At 42.8% G+C, this 14,151-nt stretch overlaps 1 protein-coding gene across 1 annotated transcript; it reads right to left on the reverse strand.

Moving 5' to 3' along the window:
• Positions 1-13,423: 13,423 nt before the first annotated feature.
• LOC140862749 (uncharacterized) lies at positions 13,424-13,951 on the reverse strand. Its single transcript, XM_073265785.1, has one exon. It carries the CDS (start codon positions 13,949-13,951, stop codon positions 13,424-13,426), a length of 528 nt encoding a protein of 175 aa, XP_073121886.1.
• Between the last annotated feature and the right edge of the window lie 200 nt (positions 13,952-14,151).

Raw genomic sequence — 14,151 nt, forward strand, 5'->3', positions numbered from 1 at the left:
GGACGTTGTGATCACTGCGGACGACGACACCCGACTGAGGAATGCCGAAGGGCATCTGGAGCTTGTTTTATTTTCGATGAGAAGGGGCATCTGCGTCGAGATTGTCCACGACGGATAGAGGGCACTAGTTGTTGTGGAGCTATAGGATCTCAGGCTTCTATCCAAAAATATCAGCCACCAGCACTTTCGAGTAGTTCTAGCCCGCGATCCCGGACTCAGGGGCAGGTGTTTGCTCTCAGCCAGGATCAGGCAAGTGCTGCAAGTGACAAGATTTTAGCAGGTACTTTCTTATTATGTGGTATACCTTCTCTTGTATTGATTGATACTCGTGCATCGCATTCATTCATATCTAGCCGGTTTGTCAAGAAATACCAGTTACCTTATGTATCTCTAGATCTGAACTTAGTGGTGTATACTCCTATGTGTTTGAATCTGAGGGTCATTTCTTGACAGCTAATTTGATGATATTAGTGATTTGTGACTTTGATTGCATCTTTGGAATTGATATGCTGACGTCTTATCATGCTATTGTTGACTGTTACCAAAGACTGGTCCAGTTTCATCTAGACGAGGCTAACAGTTGGTATTTTTATGGTGAGGAAGCGCGACCCCGATGCTACTTGTGTCGTCTCTGAAGGCTTGCCGTGCCTTAGAGTTTGGCGGGGACGGCTATCTCATATATGCTGTTGTTACTACCCATAGTAGTCATGATAATGAGAATATTTGTAAGGCCCGGGATTAATTATAGATTAATCCGAATTTATTTAATTTTAATCCGAGTATATTTAATTTTGAAATATTTGGAGTTTTGATTTAAATTCTAATATTCTTAAATTATTTAGGATTGAAATTGAATTAAAATAAGGGCCGAGGACCAAATTGCAATTAGTGAAGACTCTAGGGACTAAAGTGCAATAGATTTGAGATTAGCAACCCGAGGCCCCACAATATTCATGTTGTTAGTGAATTCCCTAATGTATTTTCTGATAAGATTCTTGGTTTTCCTCCGGTGCGGGAGGTAGAATTTGGTATTGATATGTTGCCAAGAACCTCTCCGATATCTCATGCACCGTATCGTCTTGAACCATAAGAGATGCGGGATTTGAAACTGCAGTTACAAGATCTGTTGGATAAAGTATATATTCGCCCAAGTGTTTCTCCTTGGGGAGCTCCAGTCCTGTTTGTGAAAAAGAAGGATGGGTCGATGCGGATATGTATTTACTACATGTAGTTGAATCGCGTAAACATCAAGAACAAGTACCCGTTCATGTTACAAGCAGTCGATCTAAGACATCAGACTTAATCTTAATTCACGAAAATTTTCCTAATTTGTTCAAAGGACTATTTCTAAAACAATCAAACCTATTAAAATTTGACGGATTAATCTTTTCGTAATTCTAATCAAATTTGAATGCATGAATAACTGTGAAAATTCAGTTTACACCCAAACCGCATAATTAAACCGAATTCTATTTCTAGTCAGTTTTACACTATGTTGAATATCAAAGTGATAAAATCGAAACCTCCTCTGTCGAATTGGAATCAATTAGCATGCAAGAAAATAACTGCCAGGAAATTCAAAAGAAAAATATAAATTCGATAATCAATAAAATAAAATCAAGTCCGAAAATCTCAAATAAACAAATCAAGTTTTATACATAAATTGTCTAACCCAATCACGTGGCCTTGATCGAAAAATAAAAACTACTCAAGAGTCAAATTCATAATTCAAACAAAGTTTTAATCGTGAATTGATAAAAAAAAATAAAAGAAAAGAATTAGAAAAAAATTATTCTCCCAAGCCGCCTTGCATCTGAAAATCTCGAACTCTGGAAAACACCCTTCTAAAATAATTAAATCTCCTATTTATAGTATTTTAAATTCCTCAAAAAACAATTCCTTACGCCACAATAATTTTCTCGGAAATTTTCCTCTATGCGATCTCGCGCTCGCGCCCGGAATTATCCCCGCTCGCGCGCAATTCATCGAAGCAGTGCCTCTTACCCTTTCTCGCGCGTACTCCTGGCATCATCGCGCATGTGCGCACCTTGCTCCAAATCTGCTGGATTTTAGTTCTGCGCTCGCGCGCGTCTTTTTATGTAGCAACCCAGCCCGGATCCACTACCTAATCAGAGTTAAGAGCATAATTAAGCATGCAATAAATAAAATGTTGTGGAAGACTTAAATACAAGAAGACTGGCAGAATACAACCGGCAAACAAACTCGATTTATACAACCCAATCGAATAACTTAAATAAAACCTACACCTAATCTTGCTGTCTCCAAGGGTCACTGGCCTCTCCAAGCTCCTGGTGCTCAATCCTGCATCTAAATCTGCCCCGTCGAATGGGGTGTCCAGATATACAGAAAAATACTAGACGTGAGCTCTAAGCTCAATACGGAAGCACGGATAGACATACATATATGATGCATGCAAATGACAGGGTATCCATATCTGAAATAACTGTATACAAACTACTCATACTGGCGCCTGGGATATGAGCTCGTCACATCGGGGTAGCTAACCACTGTGTGCGACCACTCACTCCCAAATAGCGGACGCGGACCACGGAGTCCTCTGGATATCAGTACCTAAGGGTACTCGATATCAAACGTCCAAACAGGGCTAAGTAACCCTAACTGGCTCATCTCAAAAGATGTACAGGCACAAGATGATATGTACATGCCATATATCAATAACCATAACATGCAAACACATAAATGCAACATATAAGCATTGCATATCCGCTGGCAATCTTAGTCAGTACTTACGTACCTTTCTAAGGCAGTCCTAGTAGTCCCACTCTAGGTTCCAAGCCTATCATCAGTCTACAATGCAAATGCCCATGCATCATTCAATAAGCTCTAAAAGCCTTAACTAAGCTATTGCATACTCCTAAATAATTTAAGGAGACCATAGCTATACCTGCGTCCGTCGTCAGCCAACGGATAGCGACTATCCCGCAACTAGGGGCATTCCCATGCTGCAAATCCACAGCCTCGTACACGGCTCTACAACACGAGCACTGCTCCGCTACTATGTCAGACACTGTCTGACTATACTAAAAAAATATTCTACTCCAACTCTAAAATAAGAGTACCCAAAGCTCTAACATAGAGCCTCAAGGGAGAAGGAGAGAATTCGGAATTGGCAAGAAATGAATGCCTCGGACCTCATATTTATAGGAATCAATCGGAAGTTCCGTTCCATGATCGGAAGCTCCGAACGCCACAGATCGGAAGCTCCGTTCCTACTTCGGAAGCTTCGATTGCCACACGTCGATTCCCTTACATGCAACCACACACCTGTCACCGACAATCGATCGGAAGCTCCGATCGCTGATCGGAATCTCCGATCTCCATGCTTTCGATGTGGTTCCGAACTCCCCAAGATCGGAAGCTCCGATCCTGGATCGGTGGCTCCGATCCCACTCGAGTCTTAGGACTCTCTGGACCATTTCCGAGGTCCGTTAGTTCATCTGGAATTTCCTTAATCATGTTTTACTTAATCTAACATGAATACACGATTAATATACTCATTAATTGCTAATTACGGATACGGGCTACTACATTCCCACCACCTTAAAAGGATTTCTCCCTCGAAATCTAGAGTAAACCCCAGGAATATAGTATAAACCATTCGTCCAATTCATCACTAGTTCCGGTTCAAAAATATTGGGTCGAATAACCCTTGACAACCCAAATCTTCGATAAAATAGTGTAACACTACTGACTACCGTCAGTTATCCATTAATAACCGTAACAACACGGCACCTTTGGTCCAAATTGCCCATTGAATCAGTCACACTGCCTACAAATCTTAGCGATGACACTCCTGCTCAGATCGTAACTAATCAGCAGCTATCTCTAGACATGTACGAACTCCATCGCAGCCCAACGAGAAAAACAAGATACAACACATTGTATCTCACTGGTCTAACGGTAGCATCGTATCCCTCGATGTTATCGAAAAGCTCTAAACAATCGATCTAGATTCAACTCTCGGTCAATTCCTAGATATCCTTTTTCCAAAAACTCATGTCAGTTACTCTTTATTACTAAGGATAAAATATGTCTTCCCAAAACAGTACCTTATGCGAATAGAAATGGCAACTACCGGCCACCAACTCGCAAAGCAATTTCATTACTGCACAACACTCTAACCATCTGAAATCCTCAGGCTGATTGCGATAAACCTTGGTCCGAATCTCACTATTGTAGATAGCATCCAGTTATCACATTATTCATCCTGTCATGGATAACCACCAAGTCCTGATAATTCCTGGTGTCATAGCACGTACCTACAGTACTTACTCTGCCCGATGAATGTTTCCCAAAGAATTACCAACTAAGTAAACAGATGACAAAATCTCTGTCTATAACCCCAATTGTAACAAAATCCTAGTACACAATTTCTTGTCCTAATGCACCCTTCGAGGTCGTCGTCTCGAACCTCACTACCATTCTGCTGAAACACCCAGATGGATCAACACCATCATCAGCATTAGTAGCCTATATCGGATGCTTATTTCTATCTCGGAACTAGAGATAGTATCGACGAAAATGATTTCGGTTATCCTGTTCCAGATAACCAATTTCTTGGCTCACTAGCGGGGATAAACAAACTGATTCACCTTGATCCCGCACAGAATCTATCAATACTAGTGGCAATTATGTTATCTAATCCTTTCAATGACACAACATATCAGAAAGCACTGGGATATCAGTGACAACAATCCTGCCAGACTCAGAGACACAAGTCTCAGCTACTGTCTCATCCCATGAAACAACTAATGCTAACCTGCTAATGCTCATTGAAATCCATAATCACTTGCCGAACCGTCTCTCAAGAACAACTCTCGAGAAATCTGTTGGAAGCACCCCAAGCAAAACACTCTGACCAACAGTCCCAAAATTTGTCCACTGACAATCCTGGGACAATCACTGAATCATATTTTCGCAAACTGAAATAAATCATTGCTAACACCAAGCAATGCTCAGATCAAAATCCGTCAATGGTAATCTCAGTAATGCTGTTAACTAGAAAATGATCACAAGAGCCAACCTATGACTATTCTCATGATATGCAGAATCCAAAAAGCCCCGTTTCTCGCATCCCTGGAGATTCCTTAGCAACTAAAGAATTTCCTAAATTCACTTGAATCGCTATATCAAAGCATACCATACTTATAGTACTATTCCCAGTACTTCTTGATTCACTACATCCCAATCAGTACCGATTGGAATAATCTGATCGATCAAGTTGATCTACTGTAGCTCTCGCTCTGCCTGACGATATCAACCCTAATCAGACAATCACAGATCAATGAAACTCTCATGGCCGATCAATATCGATGATCTCACTGCCACACGTCCGCAGATCCCAAATACTTGGAATCAAAAGAATCACAGCTGATTCAATCACTCATCTTTGACAGAGTCAGACAACAGTTACAAGTAATCACTAGTGCTAAACCTGCACCAGTCTAGACATACTATTCACTGTCTAAATTCATTCAAGATGATCATAAGGAATTGTTCTGCCCAAGCCGCAATACAAGTCCGAAAGATTTCAACTATCGTTGAACATGCTCCTGATAACTATATTTCTTGCTAAGACTGCAACAAATTGAGACTGAGGTAACTTGCCATGGTGTCCCACCTGAAATCACCACCAAGTGTACACTGGAATAAATCATGCTATCCTCACGCCTCAAATAGTCATGTACAATCCTTAGCATAGGATATAATCTATCACTGAAGGAAACCATCATTGCTGAAAAATACTCATCCCCGAGTCAAATGTTACAGAAATTTCACAAACCATCTCCTGGATAGCCCCTATCACAAGAGCATCCAAACACAGACTATCAGCCCTATTTGTGCTCCTTCTCGTGGAGCCATTTCCCTCACTTGGAGGCGCTTGCTCCAGATTAGACCTCATGCGGAGCCTGGTATCCGATGGAGGATTGGTCTTGGGAATGTCTCTTTCTGGGATGATACTTGGTTGGGTGACGCCCCTCTGTCGAGCAGGTGTGATGTCAGAGGGGATCGGTGTGTCCGTGTTTCTAGCTTCCTGTTGGAGGGAGACTGGGATTTTGATCTCCTCTGCGCTGTCGTCGCTCCCTCGGTGGCGGAGGAGATCGTTCAGATTCCTGTTTTGGTGGATGAGCCGGATGCGGCTATCTGGATCCACAGCACCGATGGTGCTTTTTTTGTGAGATCTGCTTGGGAGCAGGTCAGACCGAGAGGCTCGGTCTCGGAAGTCTTTACTCCCTGTTGGGGGCGCTGGATGAGGCCCACCATGTCCTTCTTCTTGTGGAGGTTTTGGCATCGGTGGTTGCCTGTGGATGAGGTGCTCCAGCAGCGAGGTTTCTCCCTAATGTCCAAGTGCCAGTGCTGTGAGATGTCGGAGACATTCACGCACATTTTCATCGATGGTCCCATCGCCCGCTCTGTGTGGAATTTCTTTGGGGCTATCTTCAGAGTTCGCATCCCTATCACTGAGAACTTCAGTCTGTTTCTTAATGCTTGGAAAAGGGGTCGCGAGTGGTCTCCGAGGGGTAATGTGAGGGAATTCCTTCCATTTGTCGTGCTTTGGTTCCTTTGGACTGCACACAATGATGCTAAGCACCGTCACTTACCCTCCTCTGCGGAGACGGTTAAGTTTCAAATTTTGTCTTATTTGAGACTTGCCCATTCCGCAACTGTTATCAAGCCCCGTCTTTGGCTAGGGGCTATGCAGGCTGCGAGGAAGATGGGCATCTCGGTCGGCCTCCAATGGATTCACAAGACTGCCATCGTCCGTTGGCTGAGGCCTCCTCCTGGGTCCTTCAAGCTCAATGTGGATGGGAGCTCGAGAGGTAACCCAGGTGAGTCGTCTGTGGGAGGGGTTGTCCGGGATTCTTCTGGTAGGGTCTTGGCATTTTTTAGTGAGTTCATTGGTTTGGGGTCCAATGTCCGTGCAGAACTTTGGGCGGTTTGGAGGGGTATTCTTCTTTTTGTCAGCCCTATTTGTGCTCCTTCTCGTGGAGCCATTTCCCTCACTTGGAGGCGCTTGCTCCAGATTAGACCTCATGCGGAGCCTGGTATCCGATGGAGGATTGGTCTTGGGAATGTCTCTTTTTGGGATGATACTTGGTTGGGTGACGCCCCTCTGTCGAGCAGGTGTGATGTCAGAGGGGATCGGTGTGTCCGTGTTTCTAGCTTCCTGTTGGAGGGAGACTGGGATTTTGATCTCCTCTGCGCTGTCGTCGCTCCCTCGGTGGCGGAGGAGATCGTTCAGATTCCTGTTTTGGTGGATGAGCCGGATGCGGCTATCTGGATCCACAGCACCGATGGTGCTTTTTTTGTGAGATCTGCTTGGGAGCAGGTCAGACCGAGAGGCTCGGTCTCGGAAGTCTTTACTCCCTGTTGGGGGCGCTGGATGAGGCCCACCATGTCCTTCTTCTTGTGGAGGTTTTGGCATCGGTGGTTGCCTGTGGATGAGGTGCTCCAGCAGCGAGGTTTCTCCCTAATGTCCAAGTGCCAGTGCTGTGAGATGTCGGAGACATTCACGCACATTTTCATCGATGGTCCCATCGCCCGCTCTGTGTGGAATTTCTTTGGGGCTATCTTCAGAGTTCGCATCCCTATCACTGAGAACTTCAGTCTGTTTCTTAGTGCTTGGAAAAGGGGTCGCGAGTGGTCTCCGAGGGGTAATGTGAGGGAATTCCTTCCATTTGTCGTGCTTTGGTTCCTTTGGACTGCACACAATGATGCTAAGCACCGTCACTTACCCTCCTCTGCGGAGACGGTTAAGTTTCAAATTTTGTCTTATTTGAGACTTGCCCATTCCGCAACTGTTATCAAGCCCCGTCTTTGGCTAGGGGCTATGCAGGCTGCGAGGAAGATGGGCATCTCGGTCGGCCTCCAATGGATTCACAAGACTGCCATCGTCCGTTGGCTGAGGCCTCCTCCTGGGTCCTTCAAGCTCAATGTGGATGGGAGCTCGAGAGGTAACCCAGGTGAGTCGTCTGTGGGAGGGGTTGTCCGGGATTCTTCTGGTAGGGTCTTGGCATTTTTTAGTGAGTTCATTGGTTTGGGGTCCAATGTCCGTGCAGAACTTTGGGCGGTTTGGAGGGGTATTCTTCTCTGTTCTGACCTTAGCCTTTTTCCCCTTTGGATTGAGACCGATTCCCAGATTGCCATTCAGAATCTTAGATCTCGGAGATGTCGTTGGGATTTGGATCATATTGTTTCGAGGACGCGTGTTCTGGTGCGGAATAGGCCGGTTCATCTCTCGCATATCTATCGGGAAGGGAATTCGGTTGCGGATGTGTTGGCACGGCAGGCTCATGATCATAGGCAGTGTTTATTGGAGATTGGTGTCCCTTTAACCACTCCCATCGCTGCTTTGGCCCGTTCTGATTTATTCGGGCTCCCCTACCTTAGATCTAGGTTCACTTAGAGCTTTTTGCTCCCTCTTCGCCGCTTCTCTTGGGCCTCTTTTTATTCCACCTTCTTTTCCTCTAGGCTCGCCTAGAGTTATTTATATATGTAGATATTTATTTTTCTTTGAAGGTACAACTCTCCGGCCTTTTCCAGAGTTTTTTGGAGTTAGTTTGTTTCCTTGTCGCTCGCTTTGCTTCTTCAGGGAGAGGGATTTTCCAGGCGTTCACTGTGGTTCCCCTTGCCTGGTTCTTGCTGTTGGATGGTTGTTTTGTGGGCGGCCTCTCGCGCCCCTTGCTTTTTGGATTTCCAGTCTTCTTGGGCTTTTGGATATGGCTTGAGTTTCCTTCGCCATTTCCTGATATTTTGCTCCGGGTCTGCTGGTTTGCGGTCGCTCCTCATTTTTCCTGGCGGCCTCTGATGTACAGTGGCTTCCCAGCTGATCGTGACTTTTGGACATATTTCTAGCGTAGCTTTGATCTTTTGTTCAGCTCTGGATGGTGCCAGCCACTTTTCGCGCCTCAGTGTCATATTTTGATTTTGCTGGCCTTGAGTTGTAGATCTCTACTAGCTTGTTACTGCACAGGTCGACTGCTGACGATGACTTAGTTAGTTGTCATTGATTTTGTCTGTATTTACTTATTTCCTAGGTCTGTTCTGGTTGTATTTTTTCCAATACCCTAACTGTTCTGATGTTACTATTACATTTGTATAGCCTTTTGGGGAGGTCTTGGCCTAGTCCCCCTCCTCCGTTAGGTTTTATTTGTACTGCTTTTTTATGTTTATATATACAGGTAGGGGTCTGCCTAACCCCCTCGCTTCCGGCGGTGTTTCCCTTTAAAAAAAAAAAAAAAAACCAGGCATCTAATCCAATGTCATACCCCGTCGTGATTGTTACCAAAACTATAGACTAGGTAGCCTTCCCACCGCCAATCCTGAAGCACGAAGGCTTCCAGGTATTCTCCGAAGTACAAAAGACTCCCAGAGTAATACTGGCATAGGGTCGCGCTCCATCATGTCTAGTCATGATCATAGTCCACAACTCTCGATATGTACTCAACTGGTTCCTGATGAAATCCCATCATCACGAATTCCCAACCTATGAAGGTCAATCAGGCTACTGTTCTACGGAAACAACCTAGAACGAAACTCAAAATTCCAAACAAGATCAAAATTTCCATGCCCCCAGATGAATCACCTCATCACTGGCACTAACCCAGTCGAACGCCTAATTAGGTCAATCCTAGGAAAACACCTAGACTAACCCCATGTCAATCCGTTACCGCTGGCTTACTCAAAATCCATGAGCTATCCTAGTTGATTACCAATCAACTAATTCCAAGCCAAACTTTATAAAATTACTTGCAATCAATCACGAATTGCTGAATAAGTAACACATGTATCATTACTTCAAGTTTGTACAATTTCTTTATTACAATCCCATGTAATATCATTACAATATTCCGAAAATACAACAACATGTACATCCAATAACTTGATATGATACAACCAAATTCTGATGATATATTACAACTGAAATACTGTTTACAACTACAACAATACAATATTTAAAATCATCATACCCGTCTTCGTTTCTTGATCATGAAGCCTCTAATCAACACACGCATTGATACAAGCATACTCCCGTCAAGTCTCTCTACCTGTCCTCATGCGAAGAACTCCGGAGAAATGGCACGTGATAGCAAACCAGCTATGCTCTGCATCAGTGCATGTCAGTCGACCACCTCTGCTCACGATCTACCATCAGCGTTCTTCTTGTATCCATATCATGCTTTTGAACATGAAGTTTCCCATTTGCCTTCCGAAATCATCGATACAAGCATACCGGCAAAACCATGTTCCGCATGAGTTTAATGACCTTACACTCAAAACCCGTCATGCCTTAAGCACTCGAGGCATTTTCTGGTGAATGTCTATATGACAGTCTCTCCAACTATGAGTGGAGAATCTCTTCGGACTGAAACCACATGGGTTATTACACATCATTCGTTCCAAAAAGCCCTCAGAGATATCTGACGCGATATACCCGATATTCTCTTCCAGTCTTCCCTTGCTGGAATCCATATGTTCTTCGATCAATATCCCAATGCATCGAATGATGAACCGTCCACAGCAGTCAGTCTATCTATCGATATGCTACTACTGGTGTTCTCATCACTATTGCATTCCTTATAGTAAAAAATTCTGCCGCAAACCTCGGCAATGAAGAACCAAATCTTTTTCGCTATGTCTCATTAATCCTACAAGGATAATTCAAAGTTTCAGTACTATATCCCAAGTCTTGTGCATGCAGCTCTGATACTATAAATGTAGCGACCCATCCCGGATCCACTACCTAATCAGAGTTAAGAGCATAATTAAGTATGCATTAAATAAAATCGTTGCGAAAGATTTAAATACAAGCAGACCGGCAGAATACAACCGGCTAACAAACTCGATTTATACAACCCAATCTAATAACTTAAATAAAACTTACAGCTAATCTTGTTGTCTCCAAGGGTCACTGGCCTCTCCAAGCTCCTGGTGCTCAATCCTGCACCTAAATCTGCCCCGTCGAATGGGGTGTCCAGATATACAAAAAAATACTAGACGTGAGCTCTAAGCTCAATACGAAAGCACGGATAGACATACAAATATGATGCATGCAAATGACAGGGTATCCATATCTGGGATAACTGTATACAAACTACTCATACTGGCGCTTGGGATATGAGCTCGTCACATCGGGGTAGCTAACCACTGTGTGCGACCACTCACTTCCAAATAGCGGACGCGGACCACGGAGTCCTCTGGATATCAGTACCTAAGGGTACTCGATATCAAACGTCCAAACAGGGCTAAGTAACCCTAACTGGCTCATCTCAAAAGATGTACAGGCACAAGATGATATGTACATGCCATATATCAATAACCATAACATGCAAACACATAAATGCAACATATAAGCATGCATATCCGCTGAAAATCTCAGTCAGTACTTACGTACCTTTCTAAGGCAATCCTAGTAGTCCCACTCTAAGTTCCAAGCCTATCATCAAGTCTGCAATGCAAATGCCCATGCATCATTCAATAAGCTCTAAAAGCCTTAACTAAGTTATTGCATACTCCTAAATAATTTAAGGAGACCATAGCTATACCTGCGTCCGTCGTCAGCCCACTGATGGAGACTATCCCGCAACTAGGGGCACTCCCCTGCTGCGAATCCACAGCCTCGAACACGGCTCTACAACACGAGCACTGCTCCGCTACTATGTCAGACACTATCTGACTATACTAAAAAAATATTCTACTCCAACTCTAAAATAAGAGTACCCAAAGCTCTAACATAGAGCCTCAAGGGCGAAGGAGAGAATTCGGAATTGGCAAGAAATGAATGCCTCGGACCTCATATTTATAGGCATCGATCGGAAGTTCCGTTCCATGATCGGAAGCTCCGAACGCCGCAGATCGGAAGCTCTGTTCCTACTTCGGAAGTTCCGATCGCCATGCGTCGATTCCCTTACATGCAACCACACACCTGTCACCAATGATCGATCGGAAGCTCCGATCTCCATGCTTTCGATGTGGTTCCGAACTCCCTAAGATCGGAAGCTCCTATCCTGGATCGGTGGCTCTGATCCCACTCGAGTCTTAGGACTCTCTGGACCATTTCCGAGGTCCGTTAGTTCATCTGGAATTTCCTTAATCATGTTTTACTTAATCTAACATGAATACACGATTAATAGACTCATTAATTGCTAATTACGGATACGGGCTACTACATTTTATTTCCTAAACAAAATGAATACACGATTAATATACTCATTAATTTCTAATATACCCACCTCCCTTGAGATAATGAATTACACACCTCCGGATGTTGCACCCGGTATTGCTTTAGCCCTAATAATTACCCGCAAACTTAGCTATAACTAAGATAGGATTCAAAAAAATTTCTCTTTTTTTTTTCCTAATCCACTCGTCTATAGCCCGGATGGAGCATCAACCCCATGTTAGCTGCATACTTAGCTATGGAGCAATGATTAGGATTTCAATAATTGTCCAAGACCGGATGGAGTTGTAAAAAAAAAAATATTTCTCTAGGTGTGCCCAAGATCATAAGTGTAAACTAGAGCCTCATCAAAATTCATAGAACACAATCAAGATCCACAAACCACCGATTGTCGTGCAATGGTCAAACAGACAGAAACTTCATCAAATCTTTCGTTACACTCCAGTGGTCTAACATAAGTTCTTATAAATATTCACGGTTCAACCTACAGTTTCTCATGTCCAGTAAAGAGCAATTTTTTTCAAAAATCCAATTTTTTTTTCTAATAAACTTCATCATCATTGGCTATTATGACTCATCCTACTCATACAAGACAACACAAAAAACAACAAAATGATATGCATGATTACGAACCAAACACAAAAACTAAACCAAATGAATGAAAACAACATGAACACAAAACATAATAACTAAACAACAACACAATAACCAATGCAATAAACTAGTCTCCCACCCATACTTATCAAAAGCATTGCCCTCAATACTTCATAACAATGAACAGAATGCATACAAACACAAAAATGCAAAGACGAACAAAAACACAATGAAAACAACAATAACACTCCCCTGGTTTTCGATTCATCATTTTCCTTCTTGACGGTATCCACTGGTTAAGGTAGCATCAGTCTAGATATATTGGCAGGCATGACCAACTGGCATGGGAAAGAAACAAAAATAAAAAATAGATAAAAATAAAAAAAAACGCAAAAATAAACTAAAAAGTAAATTAAAGCACACTGGGTTGCCTCCCAGTCAGCGCTAAATTTATAGTCTATAGCCGGACTATACTCCTCTCTTGTGTGGCGACATTCAATTAGGTGGCTTATCCACCGTCTCTGAAAAACTCAGATCAGTCCTGCACTTGCATGCTTTAACTCTATAGAAATTTTTTAATGGTCTAATTCCTGCGGAAATCTGAACCTATAGACATTCATCACCATAGTCATGAATCACATCGATAAATTTGACAGCAGAGCAAAATTTTAATGTTGGGCTCTCAGTAGCCGACATAAGCATATTAAAAATCACTTGCTCTTCATTCATTCGTAACACTAACTCTCCTTTTTCCACATCAATTAAGGCTCTACTAGCAGCAAGAAAATGACACCCTAAAATCATAGGCACCTCACAATCCTCTTTCATGTCAAGAATAACAAAATCTACAGGATATATAAAGTGATCTATCTTGACTAGGACATTCTCCACTATCCTTCTTGGATATTTAATAGATCCATCAGCAAATTTGAGAGAGATGGAGACAGGTTCATTATTTTCCATGTCTAATTTTTTAGCAAGTGAATAAGGCATTAAATTTATGCTCGAACCCAAGTCACACAAAATATTATCAAATAATAAACTGCCAATCTGGCAAGGTATGGAAAAACTCCCTGGATCATGAGATTTGGTTGGAAGCTTCTTCTGCAGCACTGCCGAGCATTCCTCGTTCATTGTGACTTGCGTTATATCATTCAATTTCTTCTTGTTTTTCAGCAAGTCCTTCAGAAAATCTTGCATAGTTCGGCATCTTAGCTAAAGCGTCTGCAAAAGGTATGTTAATATGCAGTTTCTTGAAGATTTCAATAAATATTTTAAATTGAACATCGAATAATAATTGCTTCGCTCTTTGGGGGAAAGGTAAGGTAGAAATA

Source organism: Henckelia pumila, chromosome 4 (genome assembly GCF_033568475.1).
Source record: "Henckelia pumila isolate YLH828 chromosome 4, ASM3356847v2, whole genome shotgun sequence".
Lineage (NCBI taxonomy): Eukaryota > Viridiplantae > Streptophyta > Magnoliopsida > Lamiales > Gesneriaceae > Henckelia > Henckelia pumila.